General features: G+C 43.7%; 1 protein-coding gene across 1 annotated transcript in view; it reads left to right on the forward strand.

The window, feature by feature from the left end:
• Positions 1 to 630: 630 nt before the first annotated feature.
• The window catches only part of LUC7L3 (LUC7 like 3 pre-mRNA splicing factor), a 104,134-nt gene continuing 83,383 nt past the window's right edge, over positions 631 to 21,381 (forward strand). The window contains exons 1-3 of the mRNA XM_030207979.1: positions 631 to 943; positions 4,920 to 4,986; positions 14,699 to 14,738. Of these exons, the coding sequence (XP_030063839.1) occupies positions 845 to 943; positions 4,920 to 4,986; positions 14,699 to 14,738 (206 nt within the window). The 5' untranslated portion in view covers positions 631 to 844. The remainder of the gene's footprint in view (positions 944 to 4,919; positions 4,987 to 14,698; positions 14,739 to 21,381) is intronic.

Below are 21,381 nucleotides of genomic sequence, written 5' to 3' on the forward strand. Positions count from 1 at the left end.
TATTATATAGGATGTTAATAAATATAACCCACTAGAAGCTCAGCTGTAAGTACAAACGGCAACCCCCCCCCCCCCAACCCCGATTTCGTAGCCGTTCCCCGCTGATGTTCCACTTTAGAGCGGAGGAGTAGCCTAGTGGTTAGTGCAGTGGACTTTGATCCTAGGAAAGTGAGTTCGATTCCCACTGGGCAAATCACGTAACTCTCCATTGCTTCTGGTACAAAATAAGTACCTGAATTAGATGTAAACCGCTTTGAAAAAAAAGGTATATCAAGTCCCATTTCCCTGTATTCAGGGTAATGGAAAATTTTAATGCGCTCCACACCCCCACTTGGTGAAATTTCTCCCTACACTATTGAGCACTACCATATAATAGGTACACCTCTCAGTAAAAGTCCGCACCCGACTACATCCATTCCGCACGCGCACGCCTATGTTTAGGGAAACAGGTAAAAATCTATCTAACCTTCCTTCGGTACAGACTCTGAGATGCGCTGGGGACTCGGAGAGGAGAAAAAGACGCATGCGCAATAAGTAAGTAACAAACAAACACTAAATAACGTAGCTGGGCGACGCATGCGCAACGCTACAGGCCCCAGTGGCGTATGTGCGAACGGACAGTGCAGCAGGGGGAGGCGCATGCGTATTGGGAAGTTGGTGATGGTGGTGAGAGAAACAGAAGGCGAGAAGCCTGCGGCCTGAACGCGGGAACGGTGAATTCGTGATTGTGGTGTTCGGCCACGTTTGGCTCGATTTTGGGAATTCGTAAAAGCGGAGACAGAAGAAGAGCGGTGGCACGGGTTGCGGTAGTGTTTAGTCTGGGAGGCCGGACGCGGATTACACGATGTTATCCGCGGCACAGCTACTTGATGAGCTCATGGGCAGGGACCGGAACCTGGCACCGGACGAGAAACGGAGCAATGTTCGCTGGGACCATGAGAGTGTGAGTACCTTCGTCCCCGAGCGATGGGACGGCGTACACTGCCGTGCATAAAGCAGAAAGAAAAACTGTGTGTGTTTAGGAGAAAACTTAAGGCTCCTCGTTTTGGTTTTTACCTTTTCTTCACCATTTAACGATCTCTGTTTTTGTTCGTCAATGATTTTCGTTTCCTTGCAGACGTGGTTACTTTAGTTTACTGTTGATGCGATGCGTTACGAGTTTTAGTGAGGGGCTCTCGCCAACTTTGTTTATTTGTGTATATATTTAAAAAAAAATGACAAGGGTGGCCCGTGGCCCTCATGCTGGCCTTTCTGCCTAATAGCGTGACCCGTTTTTCTAAAACTGGCATTTTTTCAGCAGCGTGTAACACTTTTCTTGTGTATATGTTGTGGTACCGTTTCTTTGAACTCGCCATGTTTTTACGGAAACACGCCTGCAGGACAGGCTATAGTACAAACATTTTAAAGATGTTTTGCTCTCCCCCCCCCCCCCCCCCCATTAATTCCATTTCAAGTACGCTTGGTTTCTCATTGATTTTGCTTAAAGCCTGGTTTGGAAATATGAGTTTCTGTTTACCCAGAATGATTGAGAACCAAAAGAGAAGGGCGTCCTTTTAAGTGGTTATGTTTTTCTACAGTTGGCTGCTGGGATGTATACTTAGCAGTAGACCAACTGCTCTAATAGGTTATTACCAAAGACGGTTTGTTAACTTTCAGGTAATCAGTGTTGAAAGGCCTCGGATCTTTTTTGATGACCTTCAGCACCTTAATCAGTAGGAACTTTCAACAGCATTAGAAAAATGTGCATAATTTGGATTTTAGATTTAATTGCTTTTCCCAGTGTGAGATCCAGACGTATTTGTAAGCCCTCTTGGGCATAAAATCTCAGTTTACACACAGGGCAATGGAGCAGATATGCTTAAACTTGGTTCTCAAGAGTCACAACCCATTCTAGTTTTTAGGATTTCCTCAGGGGAATGTTCATGAAATATTTCCAAACACAGCCATCACTGTATACAAATACATTATGCACTTTATTTATGAAAATCCAACTGGGTTGCAGACTGTTTGGTTATCCCTAAACTATAAGGTTAACTGTCTGAGGTCAGTTGGAGAAATAGAATTTTAATACTGTTTTTCTTGGTTCTCGGCTCACTGCCCCAGATACTAGGTACCAACTCCATTCCGTTGCTGTGTATTTGGCTTATCCACTCACTCTTCCAAATTCCCAATAGATGAAACAGTTTTCCTTTTTTTTTTTCCCCTGCTAGCCCAGTCCAAACCTTTGGCTTATGTTTTCCTGCCAGCAAATGGAGACAGAACTGAACTCTTCAGTTACATCACTAATATAAGGAATGGTGCGGCTTGGAACTTGTTAGTGTTTCTCTATCACCAGCAAATGGTACAAATTAGACTGATGCAAGCAGGATTGTTTACAGCCTTATTTATCTCCCTAGGGTACAGTGTGGCCAGTGAGTGGTATTAGTAGTAATAATAACCAATTTTTATATACCTAACATTGAAAAGCTCAGGACGGTTTACAAGCAATAACAGTCTGTGGTCTCTCAAGGAACATAGAGTGTATACTGGAGTGTATGGAATTAAAGATGACATATGTCTTGGTGGTCTCACAAATCCTAGAAATGAGGTTCTGGCTTTCACTATGTGTCCTTCAGAAAGCAGATGGATTGACAGGATCTCTCATTATACCTGGATTCTCTGATGAAAGCCTGGGACACTGGGGAGCATATTGCCTGGGATGGGTCACACAAGGTTGATGGTCAGTTTCGAGACGCTTTGTACCTTCAGGTGTTTGGAAGCAACAGCCATCTGCTTGGCCTTACAACATTTCCTCCTACTACGAAAGGCAGTCTGAATAGCATATGTAAAACAACAGGGAGGAACCAGTGTACTGCGGTGGTGCAAGAGATCAGCTGGCTGTGCAGCTGGGCTCAACTTGACCTTGCAGCCATCATGTTGACCCATACTTGTCACCAAGGAATGGATAAAGTTTTCAAGTAGACTATCTCAACAGGAAGTCTCTGGATCAAGGGGTGATTAGGAGCTGAGCCCCCTCAGCCTTTTGGCTTATTTAAAACATGGCTATTTAATAAGAACTTGAGTTAAAATTTTTTGTAGGTTTATTGTATTTTAATATTTTTCACATTTTTCAATGTATTCTGTTTTTCCTAAATTATGCTCCTTTCTGGAGAAAAGGAGCGACAAGGGTGATATGATACCAACATTCAAATATTTGAAAGGTATTAGTTTACAAACGAACTTTTTCCAGAGACAGGAAGATGATAGAACTAGAGGACATGAACTGAGGTTGCGGAGGGGGTCGACTCAGGAAAAATGTCAGGAAGTACTTTTTCAAAGAGAAGGCGTTAGATACCTGGAATGCTCTCCCGCGGGAGGTGGTGGAGATGAAAATGGTAATGGAATTCAAAGAGGCATGGGTTAAACACAAAGGAATCCTGTATAGAAGGCATGGAACCAAACAAGCTTACTGGTGATTAAATGGCAACACCAGTCATTGGGAAGAGAAGCCAGTGCTGGGCAGACTTCTACGGCCTGTGCCGTGATCTTGTTTGGACAAATTCAGCTTCCATAACAGAAGAACGTGGCCAGTGCTGGGCAGACTTCTGCGGTTTGTCCCTGAAAATGGCAAGGACAAATCATGATCAAATATACGTATCATACCTTATACTATACAACAATAATATTAGGGTAAGATCTCATATAATTGTATTACCACAAACTACTGTTGCAAAACAATCTTTATTAAATTACTTCATACACATATAACCTTCTTAAAATATCACATATTTTGCTGTACTAATACATATAATCATGACTTACAACTAACATACTCATTGCACATCTGATCACACCTTTACATAAGGAGTCAAAATTGGAGTTCTAGTCTATATTACTTTAGAGAGAGGTCCCAGATCTTAACTTCAATCAAGCAATCTTCATAGCAGCTCAACAGGTATTCAAACGTTCCTTGTGTTACCGCACTTCACATCAAACTTTTCAAAACTGAAGCTTCAATTGCTCATATTCTCTTCACTGCAATAAATCGGAGCTGTATCATCATTACTCACAGTTCTGTCCAAAAAAACGGAGCTATATCAAACACTTCAGAAGTGCTTCTTTGGTTTAAACCAAAGGTGGTAAAGTTTTTAACCATTCAGAGATGTTCCTCTCTCTTCTTTGTGTTCATACAAAACGCCTCTTTAAGTGACACAAATTCTCTCTCATAATTTCCAAACTAGTTTTATTTTATAGTCGAGGGCATTAATTACTTTGACTGCTGTGGGGAGAGAGGTGACTAAAATTCTAATGAAAATTTTAGTAAGGTTGCTTTTAGCTGTTTAATATTCCAGTGTCCTTGCTGCTTTGCCGTGGAATGCCCTGCCTAAATATCTTCATTTAGAGCAGTGGTTCCCAAACCTGATCCTGGAGGCACCCAAGCCAGTCAGGTTTTCAAGATAGCCCCAATGAATATTCACGAGAGATTTGCAAGCAATGAAATGCAGTGCATGCAAATCTCTCTCATGAATTCATTGAGGAAATCCTGAAAACCTGACTGGTAGGTGTGCCTCCAGGACCAGGTTTGGGAACCACTGATTTAGAGACATCTTTACGTAAAGTCATGGTGGCCCTTGAAACTTTTTTTTTTCCAGCAGGCAATTGGGAATTGATGTTACCTGTTGTGCTCTGGAAAATAGTGGTTCTCTGGCTGGCTATCTCCTTTTCATTTGTTCTCTTTCTGCTTATTGTGATTACAGTGATTGTAAACTGCTTTAAATTATAGTATAGCAAGGCTGGTAATAAACATAAACAATGAAAATCAGGTCTTTACAGAACATGAGACCTATATAAGGTTATTAATATGATGCATTGGACCATTTTATTTTTATTTTTTTGTTAAAACATCGGCCTTCTAATTTGTATGCCTCTTTCATTTCCAGGTGTGCAAGTATTACCTGTGTGGATTTTGTCCGGCTGAATTGTTTACAAATACACGTTCTGATCTGGGTGAGTTTGTTTTCTTTCTTACTGGAATCGTATAAAGTAATGAAATCTATTTCAGCTGAGTGTTTCTATAAATTAGTTTCTCTTGTAGTCCCTTGAGAACCTGCAGGTTACTACTGCTTGGAGATTTTTTTTCAGTTAATGATTATGTATGTCAGTCACTCTTGGTTCTATCCTATCCTTCTCCAGATGTTTTTATGGTCTTGGGTGGGGAAAGACCGCAGCTGTTGTGGATGATTGGGGCGGTCACTCTTGGTTCTATCTTATCCTTCTCCAGATGTTTTTATGGTCTTGGGTGGGGAAAGACCGCAGCTGTTGTGGATGATTGGGGCAGAGACCCAGTGACTTTGTGACTCTTACTTGCCATGACTAGCTTTGGGACCCTCCTGCAACTTTTTTCCAAGGTTGGCAGAGTTGTCAGCTATTCTGTGCTCTCGCTTTGTTTCTCAGTATTTCCTCCTGGCCCCATCCTGGTGCTATCATTGGGGTACTGGGGCTGAAGAGGAGGAGGGCATGCCAGAGATGTGGTGTGCCAGAGGTAATGTGGCTGTGGTTCATTGTATGGATTATAAAGACTGATTCTAGACAAAAGTGTTTTTTTATTTTGTTGGGAGATGGTGGGAGGTATGTGGAAGCTTGGAGTGGATATTGGTTTATTGTGGTTTTTTTTTTTTTTTTTTAATTTGGAGGGTTCTTATTATGGGAAAGGGTGGGGAGAGTTTGGTTTTGGTGCCCTGTCCTGCAGCCCCAAGAGGCTTCAGCTGCACAGCAAGGATTTGGACACAGATCAAGACCTAATCCCACATGCGTCTTGTGATAAGTATGAGGCTGTCCTACCCGGCGAGGCTACTAGAGGGCGCTAGTAGGAGAATAGGTGGAGGTTGCTAGGACCGGGGAGAGCCCTGGGATGTCCACAGGTGGAGGAGGTTATAGGCTGGGTCCTGTGTAGCTAATTAACCACTTTATACCCCACCTGAGTTGTGAAAGGAAGAGAAGTGAGCTGGCAGCAGAAGAAGAGAGAGCCCCCTGGAAGATACTGGTTAACCCTATGGACTTGTGGTGGACTGTGTGTCCAAAGGAGATCAGCAGGCTGGAAATCCTGGGGTAAGAAGTCCCTAAAGCATTAGTGTTTGACTGCGTGTCCCCAGTACTTATAGGAACTGTGTATTCAAAGAAGGAAGGACTGTGTGTCCAAAGAAGAAAGGACTGTGTGCCCAGGACTGTATGTTCAAAGTACTGAGAGAAGCAGGCTGTAAAGCCTGGGGTTGAGAGTCCCCAGAGTATTGATGTAGTACTGAGCCCATGTATCTGTGTGGGGAGGCTCAGTGTGAAGACCTATGAATGTATAAAATATTCAGCTAGAAGTGTGCCCAGGGGCTGGAATAAAGAGTTGCCTGAGAAATATGCAGTTGGTGAGACCTGTTTAATTTGCTTAGTGGGAACCAGGTCACCCTGAGCGAGAAGGGGTAGCACACTAATTTGCATATGGTCTGCATATTGAGAACCAGGTCACCCTGAGTGAGAAGGGGGATATCACAGTCTCTTCATGGAGACACGTGGGGGTCAGATGAAGAGGGCTTCGAAGATGCTCCATGGGAGGTTGCCTCCCTGGACATGGAGGACCTTTCACAGAAGAAAGGAGATTCTCCAGTTGTCTGGTTATTCAGAAGAGCTTAGTCAGTTTGTTGACTCTGACTGATGCCCTGCTAATCTTGGCTGCAACCTAGGCAGAGGCCTTAAGTTGAGGGCTTCTGGAGTAAAGAGCTGCACAGGAATGGGGACTGCGGGATTCCCATGGGATGGAAGAAGTTACCATGGGATACCCATGGGAGCCTAGTCAAAATTTCGGGTGACTCCAGAATGAGGATTGGAATGCACTCAAAGAGGCAATTGAAGCACCAGAATGAGACTTGGAACGTACGGAGAGAGGCAGTCAGCACCATAATGAAGCTTGGAATTCCCAGAGAGGCAGCTGGAACACCAGACTGAGGCTCAGAACACTCATTGGTTGAATAATGAATACATCCAGAAAACCTTGGGAGGCTGTTGGGGATGAGAGGAAACAGAGGGCTGCGAGCAAGTACAAAATAGCATTGACAGGAGGGGATGGAATGAATCTTTACGGGTACAGGTGGGTATAGGTTAGATTCCATTGGGGATAAGTGAAATTTCTGTCCCCCATGCAACAATTCCAGAGGCCACCTTCCTGCTTCATAGGGCCCTGTCCCAGATGGTCCCACCTAAATTGGAGACACTGGTCCCAGATGGCCCCACCTAAATGGGAGACACTGGTCCCAGATGGCCCCAGCCAAATGGGAGACACTGGAGGCTATCTTTGGGGCACGATATTCTTCAGCAGTCTCTACTTGTTGCTGCGGAAGGAGCTGGATAGACTCTATCATATCCTTAAGGTGGATGCTCTGGTCAAGCTGCTGACCAAGAAGAGGATTATTCTGGTTGAAGGGGGTTTGGTGCTGAAAGATGGCCATGACAAGAAGGTGGAGCAATTCCTCAAGCAGAATTTTGCCACCTCACCAATCAAGATCCAAGCCTCCATGTGCAGGGGCTATATGACTTGTGCCCTCTTACATTGGGTACAGCACTGGTTGGAGACCCTGGAAGTGGTGCAGTTGAGTTGGGTGTAGCTTCTCTGGTGACTGTGCTTTATCACCTTGACCACCTCTGTTTTCTGTTGAGTTGGTGGTGGTGGCTCACATATGACTTCGACTGTGACAATGGGTGGCCACTGAGGTCTCGAGCACTTTCTATTATGTAGTTCTCTCTTGGCATCCTGTCCAGCTCCTCAGTGTTTTCTATCTCCAGCAGGTGGATGGCCACACTTTTTTCAGCATCTGATTCTGAGTGATTTGCTCCTGGTCCCCAGTTGAGTTTTGCAGGTGGCTTGGGTCTGCCGTCATATCTGAATGTCTTAGTGTCTGGTGCCCCGTGAATTTACTTCTTCCCTCCCTTCACCTCTTTCCTGTTTCCTGTGGAGCTCTCCTTTTCCAGCACAACAATTTCTTTAGAAAAAAGGAGAAGGAAAGAGGTTTATTGGAGAGCGTGGGACAGAGTATTGGTCCTGATTTTCTCATCTGGGGTAACACTTGTGGAGACTGAGTTTTGGGGAGCAGCCAGCAATGGTAAGTCTAACAAAAGTTTCACTCGGGAACCACTTGGAAGGCTGCAAGTTCTGCTTGGTGCAGGGAAGGGATCCTGATTCACCACTTAGGATTTCATTGTGATGCGCTTGTGCCAGTTGGGGCAAATGGTGACTCTTGCGGAGGCAGTCGAGCAGTTTTCCCACCGTGAGACCCACCAGCTGGTGTCGAGGTGTTGTGTGTGTAAGTGAATCTTCCGGGAGGTGGAGGAAATGTCAGTGGCAGCACATATTTGGCTTTGGCATAGCATCCAAGCTCTGGGGATGTGGCTGTGTAGTTTGATGCAGGAGAGTGTGGGAGCAGGCGCCATTTTGTTGGGGCTGACTGGCAGTGAAGAACAGCCTCTGTCTGATAGTGTGTGGAGCACAGCTGCCATTTTACAACCTTAGGGCCCAACAGAGCATTCAGCTGCATTGGGATCTTTGTTTTCTCTGTAGTTTCTATTGCTGTTATGCCAGGCCTATTTACTGAAGCAGGGACAGAGTTGCTGCAGGGTGCTTCCGTTTCTTGCCCCATTGCCCCTCAGGCTCCTAAGAGATCCTGTTTTGCCTCATCTGTCCACTCCTGGTTGTCTGTGCTTGTCCCTCCTTATCTGACGTGGCCTCAATATATTCAGAGGAGCCATCATTGAAGGAGCCATTGGAGGAGGGAGAGTTACCTCCTAAGGAGGGGGATGACCCGAAAAGTACCAAGGTTGTTTCTTAAAGAGGAACTCAGTAAACTTATTTTTGAGGCATTGCTAGTGCTTTCCATTGAGAAGCCTTATGCTACAGCATCGGGAGTTCCATCTTCATTGATTATGAATGGGTTTGTAGGTCTCTCTAAGACCTTCCCGATCATCCAAACATTCAAGACCTAGTTACAGCAGATTGGGTCTCACCGGATGTGGGACTGAGAGTGGGAAGAGCCATGGCTTGCCTGTACCCATTGGTTCTGGAGGAGAAAGAGAAACTACAGCTGCCCAGGATGGGGCATTGCCCTAAATGACCCATAGGGTAGGATGCTAGGAGGCTCGCTGAAATAAGCCTTTGAAGTGGTGTCTTTAGACCTTCAAGCGACAGTGTACAGCTAGTTTGTGGGTAGAGCATTTCTGAAGTGGTATCAGCTGTCTGCATGCAACACAAGGTGGACACCATAACACCCAGCTGCCTACTTGGCAGATGCTATTTATGACATGTAAGATGTTACTGCCCACAGTATGTCTTTGGCTGTCATGGCACTTCAGCAACTCTGGTTGTTGCATTCATCAGCAGATGCAGCATCAAAGTCAAATCTAGTTGAACTACTCTTTTGGGGCAAGTGGCTATTTGGAGAAGATCTCGGTAACTTGGTGAAGGAACTGGGGGAAACTACGTTATAGCGGTTGCCAGAGGATAAGCCGAAATCCTCTGGTCACCCGTTTTCAGGGGGCTCTCCATTTCGAGATGGTCTGGTCCTCAGCAAGTGTGATCAGAAGTCCCGCTTTCAGGCACGCCAATCTTCCTTTCATGTGGACAGGAAGTCATCCTCTTAGTCATCTACAGCACCCAATGCCTCCAGAGCTTCACAAAGGTAAAGGGATGGTAAGGAACAGATGTGTCTTAAATATGAGCATATGGCCTCATTGGCAGTTTAGATATAAGTACATAAGTAATGCCATACTGTGAAAAGACCAAGGGTCCATCGAGCCCAGCATCCTGTCCACGACAGCGGCCAATCCAGGCCAAGGGCACCTGGCAAGCTTCCCAAACGTACAAACATTCTATACATGTTATTCCTGGAATTTTGGATTTTTCCAAGTCCGTTTAGTAGCGGTTTATGGACTTGTCCTTTAGGAAACCGTCCAACCCCTTTTTAAACTCTGCTAAGCTAACCGCCTTCACCACTTTCTCCGGCAATGAATTCCAGAGTTTAATTACACGTTGGGTGAAGAAAAATTTTCTCCGATTTGTTTTAAATTTACTACACTGTAGTTTCATCGCATGCCCCCTAGTCCTAGTATTTTTGGAAAGCATGAACAGACGCTTCACATCCACTTGTTCCACTCCACTCATTTTATATACCTCTATCATGTCTCCCCTCAGCCGTCTCTTCTCCAAGCTGTATAGCCCTAGCCTCCTTAGTCTTTCTTCATAGGGAAGTCGTCCCATCCCCGCTATCATTTTAGTCGCCCTTCGCTGCACCTTTTCCAATTCTACTATATCTTTCTTGAGATGCGGCGACCAGAAATGAACACAATACTCAAGGTGCGGTCGCACCATGGAGCGATACAACGGCATTATAACATCCTCACACCTGTTTTCCATACCTTTCCTAATAATACCCAACATTCTATTCGCTTTCTTAGCCGCAGCAGCACACTGAGCAGAAGGTTTCAGTGTGTTATCGACGACGACACCCAGATCCCTTTCTTGGTCCGTAACTCCTAATGTGGAACCTTGCATGACGTAGCTATAATTCGGGTTCTTTTTTCCCACATGCATCACCTTGCACTTGCTCACATTAAACATCATCTGCCATTTAGCCGCCCAGTCTCCCAGTCTCGTAAGGTCCTCTTGTAATTTTTCACAATCCTGTCGTGATTTAACGACTTTGAATAACTTTGTGTCATCAGCAAATTTAATTACCTCGCTAGTTACTCCCATCTCTAAATCATTTATAAATATATTAAAAAGCAGCGATCCTAGCACGGACCCCTGAGGAACCCCACTAACTACCCTTCTCCATTGTGAATACTGCCCATTTAACCCCACTCTCTGTTTCCTATCCTTCAACCAGTTTTTAATCCACAATAGGACATTTCCTCCTATCCCATGACCCTCCAATTTCCTCTGTAGCCTTTCATGAGGTACCTTGTCAAACGCCTTTTGAAAATCCAGATACACAATATCAACCGACTCCCCTTTGTCCACATGTTTGTTCACTCCTTCAAAGAATTGATAGTAAGGTATTTTCCTAGCTTCTGAATACTCCTAAGCAGAACATGCGTTTGCAGCTTTGGATGTCTGAGATGCACATCCTCACTCCCAATGTCCAGGTCTCTCATTCCACGTCATTCTGCTTTGATCATTGGGGGCTGTATATGGTTTCTTGGGTTTTGTATCTCTCCCCTAAGTTGACCTTTCAGGTTAGGAGAAGTGTTAGGATTGGTCAGTAATCAGCTGTTGTGTCGCCTTAAGATGCTTGGAAACTGGATTGTTCAGTTGGAGGAGTGATTTCTAGTACAGCAGCATGGGTCTGCTTTGGCTTGGGGAGGTTCACATATTTCCTGGGTTGTTATCCATAGAGGAGGGCCTACTACTGGCCAGAGATTTAGACTTCTTGCAGTGCTTGGCAACCTTAGGGAACTTAGTCCTTGGACATGGCTTGGGTCTCCCAAGATTCTTGTTGGCTGTTAATTCCATGTTAGGCCCAGTCTTAGGGTCAAGTTAGGTGCCTGGTTGAGCCTTTCATTTAACCAACGGTGCTAGGCTTGTGAATGGTTGGTCTAGTATAGCGTTTCTCATCTTGTGTGTCATGGGGTCAGCACACAGAGCAGCATTTATTTAAGCCTGGTCTCTCTGCCCTTTCATTCCCTCCTCTCTCGCTGTAGATCCAGAACCTCACCTGACCACAGCTTCCCCTCCAGTGCCTCTTCTTTTCTAGACCTCCCAGTGGCAAAACCTTACCTCTTCATTGCCAGCGGCATCATAGCGAACCACCTGGGTTGACCCTGAGCCTTCCCTCTGCAGTTGTCCTGCCTCTCTGACACAACTTCCTGTTTATGTGAGGGTGGGACAGCTGTAGAAAAGGGATAAAAGGGAATGGAAAGTTAATAGGTAAGTGAAATATAGCTGGAGGACTGAAGAGTGAGGGTAAAATCTGAGTAGGCAGACAGAAGAGAGAGAAGAAATGTGTCAGACACAAATGTATTGAGGGACATGGAAGAAGATAAGAGGAAAGTGGGCAAAAGGACAAATGGGGATAGCTCCACTGGAAAGAGAGTACAAGACAGACTGAAAAGCAGAAAAGAGAAATTGGGACCAACATGCTTCAAAAAATAAAATACCCAGACAACAAAGGTAGAAAAGTGTTTTATTTTGAATTTATTAGCTGGAATATGTTAGCTTTAGGAAATGTGCAACACGGATGTCTTTGTATTATTCAGTAGAAATTGTTTCTCCTATGCTGTATTACATGCCTAGTTTGACTTCTTGGGGTTCCCAGTTCAATTTTTGTCTTTATTTCTAATTTGTGATCCCTTATTCTGTACTTGGTGAGAATTTGTCTGTGTTTTGCATGTGATTGAGGTATGGAATTTTGTTTGTAGTTTGTATACAACTCTGTACCAGAATTTGTGATCCCTTGTTCTGTATTTTGTGTTTTGCGTGTGATTGAGGTGTGGTATTTTGTTTCTATGTAGTTTCTGTGTAGAACTCTGTAGTAGGTGTACTGGTGTTCTAGGGCCCCTTGTAACTTTTTTTTTTTTTTTTGTACCCCACGTTTTTCCCACTCATGGCAGGCTCAATGCGGCTTAGGTACTTATTTGTACCTGGGGCAATGGAGGGTTAAGTGACTTGCCCAGAGTCACAAGGAGCTGCCTGTGCCTGCAGTGGGAATCGAACCCAGTTCCCCAGGACCAAAGTCCACCACTCTAACCACTAGGCCACTCCTCCACTCCATCCCCTTCTATCCTGACTCTCCCTAGCTCTCATGACTCGCTCCTTCCCTGGCCGTATACTCCCTTCTCTCACTACACCTCTATCCTCTGTACTTGCCATCCTCCTCTCACTCATTACCTTGAGAATACCAATGGGCTCTCCCATATGGTTCCACCATAGCAAATGTCTCACTTTTCTCCCCCTTCACACACCCCTGCAGCCCAGCATCTCCAAGTCCTCTCTTCTCCACCCCTATGATCCAGCATCCCCTTTCTCTCTCTCCTACCCCTATGGTCCAGCATTTTCCTGCTCCCTCTCCCTTCTAACCCTAAGGAAGTGATGCCTGTTCTTAGATAAGGTTCATGTTGTTTGAGTCATAGGAATTAGTGCTATTGTATAGTAGATTTTTATACATGTATTTTGAGTTAGAATATTTTTCAGGTTCTGTATTTTATGTGCTTGGTAGTGGAGAGATTTATGTTGCTATTACAATGACATGAGAATCATAATTTTATTTATTTTTGTATTGGAAAAAGTGTTGGAGAAAATGTGCTAGTTATGATCTGTGTCTGTTGTTGGTGGGAGATAGGGTGTTTGTGGATGCAGAGCATATTTACTTTTAATTCATAAGAATTGCCATACTTTATTAGTGCACAGGTCCATGAGAGTTATGTATGCAGTGTGCCACGTATATGAGCATCAGGTGTATCCTGGCGAAAAATGTTGAGAGCCACTCATGAAGTACCTGGAAGTGTTCACAGGGAAGATCTACTCAGGCTCTGACCTTGTGTATTCCTATGGTTCGGTTGCATTGTGATAGGTCAGGGAGCGTTATAGTGACCTTTCATAATGTGGCAAATTTTCCTCAGAGGGTCCTACCACTGTCCCATTCACCCATGGGAAATCCTTAGATTTTTATTAATTTATTTAATTGCCTATATCTCCTGAAACTATTGAAGTGATGTATATTCAGGTACAGATGGATATTGGGGGCATTGGAGGGATCTCTCCTTTTTGGTTTTGGTAGTATAGCAGGTTTCAAGTCTTTAGGATAGACCTCTAGGGCGGGCCAACCAACCTCCAAGAGTTCCTCAGTGTTCCTTTGTATGCATCTGTTCTTGAGCTTCACAGCAATGCCTAAGCCTAGTCTCCTTCCCTAAGATGGTAGCCATGGGTTTCAAATGTGAGTTGTTTTGTGGCCCTGTATGCTTGTGTGCATAAGAGTTGTATCACTTTTCTGTTGCTCTGTTCAGTGGACAGCAGGGGAACAGAGCAGTGGCAGTCGTCAGGAGCCAAGGTGAGCCGTTCAGCTGTGACTGTATAGGTTTATCCAAGGGATCTGATAGTTCTAGTATCCCCTAATGGGTAACATATGTGCCACCTTCAGGGGAGCCCAAGGTGGGAGTGCTTCAGTTTATGGGCTGTTTGCTGTTTTAGGTGTTCATTGTTCCTTGATCAAGCATTCCTAATTGCAATGCTTGAAGTGAGGGAAATGTCGGTCAGACACTGATCCTTAACAAAGTAGTCCATAAACCGCTACTAAACGGACTTGGAAAAATCCAAAATTCCAGGAATAACATGTATAGAATGTTTGTACATTTGGGAAGCTTGCCAGGTGACCTTGGCCTGGATTGGCCGCTGTCGTGGACAAGATGCTGGGCTCGATGGACCCTTGGTCTTTTCCCAGTATGGCATTACTTATGTACTTATAGTTGTTAAAAATCCAAAAAGGAAACAAGAACTGAGTAATAAGTAGATTGGTGTTTTCAGAATAGGATTTGCACACTAGCTTGAAGTAGAACTTGAAAGGTGGTTAATCAAGTTTTTAAATAAACTAAACTTTGTGGTGGTCTAGAAAAGTATGACAGTGCCTTGTATTCCCAACTTTCACACATTTTTTTTATATAATAGTTCAAAGTTTCTTAAATTTACTTTTAGGTCCTTGTGAAAAGATTCATGATGAAAATCTACGCAAGCAGTAAGTATATGTTGATGATTTCAGAATTTTTCTGGAATTGTTGCTTTTTTATGAAATGTTCATTGTGCATACATGGTTACATTTCTCCCACATAACAGGACTTGGCTGATAATTTTATGAAGGCAGTTCACCAGACTTTGTGCTCAAGATGATGGAATATTATTCCTTTCAGTTTATTTGATGCTTTTAGTAGGGTGCCTTACATAGTACTAGATAATCTACAAGCTGTCTTGTGCGCCAAAGTGAAAGAAAACCAAGGAAACATTTAAGAATCTATGCAAAACAAAGTAGCGTGTTCCAGTTACAGAAACTGGAGGCATTTTGAGATCATTTTATAAAAATGGGAAAGATGAAGCATTTTGAATCCAAGAATAGACTTGTGGTTATATAAAACAGTAGGAAGAGTACCGTAGGAAGTGCAAAGATAATACAGAAGACAAAAATGGAGAGGTATAGGAAAATCAGCTGTATAAGGATTTAACAGTAAATATATGGGTTTTTAGTATAGTGCTGTTTGGTAGTTCAGGAGAAGTATGAACCATGAGGAATTTATAAAAGAAAAGTTTAGGAAGATCAGAAAATAAGCTGTTATAATCTAAGCAAGATTAAAAAAGCAGGGTAAAGTGTCTAGCAGACATCAGAAAAGGGCAGACTGGATTTTACAGCTGTAAAGGTGATAGATGAGAGCAAAGCCTGGAGGTCCAAGGGAAAAGGGATCTTAAATGATGGCCAGGTTTTGAACTAAATCTGAGAAAGGGAGCAGAATTATATCAATAGAAGAAATGTAAGTAAGAGCTGGTCATTTAAACTTTTGGGGAAGAGTGGCGGACATTTTTTGATACAATAAGCATTAGAAAAGGCATACACTAAAGAGGCATTGAAAGATAGAGAAGGAACAGGGTTCACATATATTTGTGGAGATGATAGTTGTGTGCAAATATAGTGCAAAAATGAGAGAACAGAAACTGAAGATTGAAAATTAAATTGTAAGGAGTATCAACAGATGGTGAGTCGTTGGTGAGACTGTTTATTTACAAGGACCTAAAAAGAGCAGTTGGTGAGATGATTACTTCTCTAGAGCTAAACTAGAACTACCTGTGGTTCATAGCTTAACAAGAATGACATCATCCATGGTGTGTTAAATTGAATAGACAGTTCAAAGAGAATAAGGATAGGTGAAGAATCTTGAAGTCAAATGTGTAGGACAGAATTTTTGTACAGGAAGAAAAGTGAAAGTCAGCTCATAAGGATCAAAAGTAGCTATCCTCAAATTCAGAGGTTGATGGTATATGGCTCATTCCAAATGTTTGAGAATGTAAACTGTACAGTGCATGGGCAATCTTTTATTTGTATCTGTACAGTGCTGTATGTGCCTAAGAGTATAGTCAACATAAGTAGTAACAAGAGCAGAGAAATCAATCAAGTGAAAGGACTAAAGGTTTTTCTGAGGCTTTGCAATTTAATAATTGCATTGAATGCTGAAGGAAACATTCCAGAAGAGGAATATACTAAGTATGATAGTGAAAGACATGTAGTAAGGTTACTTAAGGAAATATGAGCTGTTGTAAGAGCACCACAGACTTTGTCTGTTCCTAGGAATATATCCAATCTTGAGACTTTGCTGGTTGAGGGAAATGAAGAAAGACTGAAGAAGAGCCATAATTTTTGGAGAATTAGAGAATGAGAGGAAGATGATGATAATGGAAATGAGCAGAAATATTTTAGTATAATTTGCGAAGATAGATATTAACGTTCTAAGAGAGAGAACAAAAATGTACATTAAATTAATATCGGTCTACATTAAATTAATATTGGCCTAAGTTAAATAAAATAAATTGTAAGGCTCTCAATATAAAAATTATAAAATCAACCAGCAAACCCAACAGCTTAAAAAAAAAAAAAATCCCAAAAGTCGTCAAAATATTTGTTGAAAGAACAAGAGCAAGAATAGGGGGTGAAGAAAACAAGAGCATTAGCTAAGAAGTATAAGGAATGAAATCAGTGGTCCTAAGCTTTGTGAATCTCATGGCGTTGTAAACAACTTGCAGCTCAGGGTTGAGGGAAGAAGGGGCTTGTAATGATAAGAGAATCATGAAGTGTAGTATTTAGAGAAGAAGCAGTAATAGGATGGTTCAGAGAGAGCTACCGGAAAGCATTGGGATAGAACAGCATGAATACCATTAGAGTCAGAGGAAATAGAGAAGCAGAAAATGGCGACAGTTGAGAAAATAAAGGGAGAAGATGAGACAACTAGTTTTTTTTTTTTGTTTAAAATTTGCTCTATCTTGAATGGTTCAGTGATGTGGGAAGGAAGAAGAGTAGGTGAATTAAAGAAGAAAGATTATAGATCTCTAACTAAAGATAACTGACAATGTAATTTTCTTAAGAAAATTGACCAGGAAGAAAACTTTCTTACTGACTTCCATATTGGTCTAGATGAGAATGTATGATATCTTACCAGCAGATGGAGAGAGAACAAGATTTGGCTGGTGTCACTCCTATAAGGGCTGGTTCAGTCAGGAGGCCTCTCAGTAGTTCACCTTCTCCAGAGGCACATGTTTGAACTGGTACAGCATGCCAGAGTTTTTGTGGTCTATTGCAGTGATGAACCTTCCAGGCTGATCCTGTTCTGTAGATCCTGGGGGCCACGTGGTGGAGTTTTCAATAGGTGATCGTCTGAGTTTGCCTAGTGCTCCTTGCCCTTGAGGTGCCTGTCGTTTAGGATAGTGTTTATGCATTCTTCTCCCACCCACCCACCCTTAATTTGTGGCAAATGTATGCTCCAAAGGCTCTTATTTCTCTACCACCACCACTTAGTATGTCAGTGTCTGCAGCACACATCTACTGGCACCATTTCTGGCTTGCGATTCTCTCCTGGGCACCCCAGCAGCTCATATTCTTCAGTGTATTGGTGGATGGAAGGGTTCTAATCCCATACCTGCATCAGCCTTGTAGGCAACCTGGGACAAGGAGGAAGGAGATGCTGAAAATTCCCCTTAGCAAGGCTCTCCCTCGAACTGGAGGACTCCCTCCAGAAGGGGCAGATGATTCTCAAATGATACTTCTCTTAAGGTATGAGGAGTTGTCTTCTTTCATTGCCATGTGGCCTTAGCATGTTACATTTTAGCTTCAATGCGGGAAGATACCTCAGATGTGGATCCCACCTTAAGAGGGCTGTGTCAACCTTCCAAAGCCTTTCTGCTTCCCATAGCACTCACGTAGATGGTATTGACTGAGTTGAAGGTCCCCATACATCATAAAATGTATGGGGACAAACTTAAAGATCTCAATATGTTTACTTTAGAAGAAAGGCGGGAGAGGGGAAATGTTATAGAGATATTTAAATACCTATGCGTTATAAATGCACAGGATGTGAGTCTTTTTCAGTTGATAGGAAGTTCTGGAAAGAAGGGGCATAAGATGAAGGTGAAAGGGGATAGGTTTAGAAGTATCCTGAGGAAATACTTCTTCATGGAAAAGGTGTTGAATTTGTGGAATGGCCTCCTGGTGGAAGTTATGGTGACAAAAACTGTATCTGAATTCAAGAGAATTTGCGACAAGTACATAGGATCTCTAAGGGAGTGATAGGGAGAGTAGATGGCATGTCTGGGCAGACTGGATAGGCCATATGGTCTTTTTGTCTACATTTTTCTGTGTTTCTCTGGAGGATCTAGATTAGATCTTCTTGGTTCCCAAGGTCAGTGTCTTGGTTATAGCTGTGACGAAGATGACCACAATTCCTGTGGAAGGGGATTTGACCCTTAAGAACCCCCACAACAGAAAAATGGAACTTCTCCTTAAGCAAGCCTTTGGCACTTGGTGAGCAGACTGTGGGCTATGAAAAATATGTGGATTGCAGAGGTTTTATGGCCAGAACTGTAATGCTGTTCTTGTCAGTCACTTAGCTTGGAGTCTAATGCAGCATTTTTGACTGATGTCCTATTTGATCTGATCTGTATCTTTTCTCACTTGGTGGACTGAGTTGTAGCTGTCCATTTTGGCTTAGACATTGATCAATAGATTCTGCCTCTATGGTTTGTTTGAGCTTAATTCCCTTTCAAAAAATGCTTATTTGGAGAGAATTTAGACAAGCTAGTCAAGTACTTGGAGAGGTTAGACCACAGAGGATCCTGGAGGACAAGCCAGGGTCTTCAATCAGCAGTCTTGGAAACCAGTCATAGTCCAAGAATTGGGGCGGATCCCTCCATGGCAAAGGGTCAGGGAGCCCTTTTGTGGAGCGGGGTAGTCAGATGTCTGCATATCTTCCTTTTCCTCCACCCTAAAGGTGCTCCAGTGGCCCTCTCCTTGAAGGATCAGATAGGAGTGAGACTCCATTTGTGGAGTGGGCATCACTTCCAACCTGAACAGGGCTGTGTCCTGGAGTTCACAGAGCTGGGTTTAGATGTTTTATGGTTCACCTTTGTGGTTAAGATCTCAAGAGAGAGAATGTGGAGGTCACACTGCAGCGGTTGATTAAACTGGATGGTATACTACTACTACTACTACTTAACATTTCTAGAGCGCTACTAGGGTTACGCAGCGCTGTACAAATTAACAAATAAGGACAGTCCCTGCTCAGAAGAGCTTACAATCTATACCTACCAGTTAATAGTGCTGGAGGCATTACTCCATCTACTTTGGTGCCCAAGAAATGAGGCACATCCCATGCCATTCTGGATTTGATAGTGGGTCGGTGTTTCTCTGAGGGGTCCACATGTATGGGTTTAGACATTGTGGTTGGTTATCTTTTTGGTCTGCCCTGTAGTATTTCTGATTTCCCTGGGTGTAGCAGTAAGCCTTAGCAAGATCGTTATCTGGGACTGCTGCAAGCAGTCATGAATAAATAAGTAAATTACCTGAGCTTCTACATTCTTCTTTCAGTTCAAGGCCCTCCTTTTGGCCTAGTGATAATATCATTAACCTTTTCCGAGTTCATTGGTTGTGGTGGTAGCTTTTCTCTGCAAGGATGAGATTCTTGTTCAACTCTGCATGGCTGATCCCTGTTGATTTGGAGGCTAATTCAAGAATGGTGATGCTGTCTTCAAGAAATCTGAAAGACTGTTTGGTTTGGTGGGCTGTGCAGAGGGGAGGCAACTTTGAAATCCTGTTTGGTGTGTGCAATTAAAGCATCATATACTCTCAGCAATAAAGTAGTTCTGAAAGGTCTCCAAGCTCATTTGACAAGTGACATCCTGGGTGGAGGCCTGGGTATTCACTCCGGAGGATATCTACAAGGTCATGACATGGTGGTTGTTGCTTTCCCTTTGTGAAACACTACAGGATTGATATCTCAGCCAGAGAAGACTGTGCTTTTGGCAGAACATTGATAGAGGGAGTCCTATCTTCCTCGTGCCCAGAGAGGTACAGCTTTTGTACATCCTGTTGGTCTGTACTGGTCTAGCAGGATGAAAAAGAAAGGGGAGTTTGGTCTTACTTGCTAATATCCTTTGCTTTAATCTTGCCAGACCAGTCCAGGGCCCACCTTCCTTTTTGTCCTGAGACCAGTGTGTTATGTGCCCCTACCAGCAGGTGAAGGCAAAGAGCACTTAATGCCTAGTGATGACATCACCAGTATAAGGATTGGTGCACTTAGAACTTCCCATTCCTTGTCATCAAGCAGATGAAGCCATTACGTATGGGTTGTGTCCATCAACCAGCAGGGGGAGATAGCACTCGACTTTTCACAGTGCCTCATGGCCAGCTAGCTCCACTGCCTCTTCAGTATTCTCTATCTCCCCAAGCAGGGTGGCTGCAGCTTCTTTGAGCTCCATCAAAAATCTGCCTGGGGGTGGCTCCTGGCTTGCCAGTTGTTAGCCGGGGTGTTAGAGGCTATAGCAGCTTCACTTTGAAGGCACATAGGTCAGCCCTTTCTCTGCCTTACCCATGCCCCCGTGGATGTGGACATATTAGCTTGCTTTTTTCCCTGTCCTTTCCCACTCAGTGGATGCAGGCACATTGGTTCGCCTTTCCCTGCCTTTCCCACTTATCTGAGCCTCCGGAGTGTTTTTATTTACCTCTTTTTGCCTCTGCTTTCCTCACAGCGTTAAAAAAAAAAAAAAAAAAAAATTTGCGTCGCGCAGCGATCTTGGAAAAGAGGTTTTTTTCTTGAGATTCTTCTGCAGGACTGGAGCTGTGATACTCGGTCTAGTGAGGTAAGAGTGTTTTCTAATTCCTCCGGGGTGGGCCCGCGATCGGGACGTTTTTGGCGTGAACCGCCATTTTGAATTTTACCGCCGTTTTCGGCGATGGCTGCGGAGACTGTATAGCGCTGTTCTAACTGTGGCAAGCGCAAATCAGCAGCGGGGCTCTGTAAATCGTGCTGTACAGATGGTAGAGCCGGCCCGAGCATGGCGAGCGGCGATCTTTCGCGCTCTGACCTGACAGCGGACACCATTTTTGATTTTCCACATGGCGCGGCCTCCGTTGCGACGGAGAGCCCTGAATCCGGGGGGAGGGGGGTCCTCTGAGTGAGGCTAATAATAGAGCTGATAGCCCTGGGCAGGATCCGGGCAGTCAGGGAGTGGTTTTCTCCTCTGATTTTGTTTTAATACTGCATAAGGCATACATGCTTAAAAGAGCTCTTCCACAGGGATCTTCAGAACATTTGGCTCGCTTTGCAATGCCTAAAGTGGATGCCCTGGTC

This window comes from Microcaecilia unicolor, chromosome 6 (genome assembly GCF_901765095.1).
Source record: "Microcaecilia unicolor chromosome 6, aMicUni1.1, whole genome shotgun sequence".
Taxonomy (NCBI): Eukaryota; Metazoa; Chordata; class Amphibia; order Gymnophiona; family Siphonopidae; genus Microcaecilia; species Microcaecilia unicolor.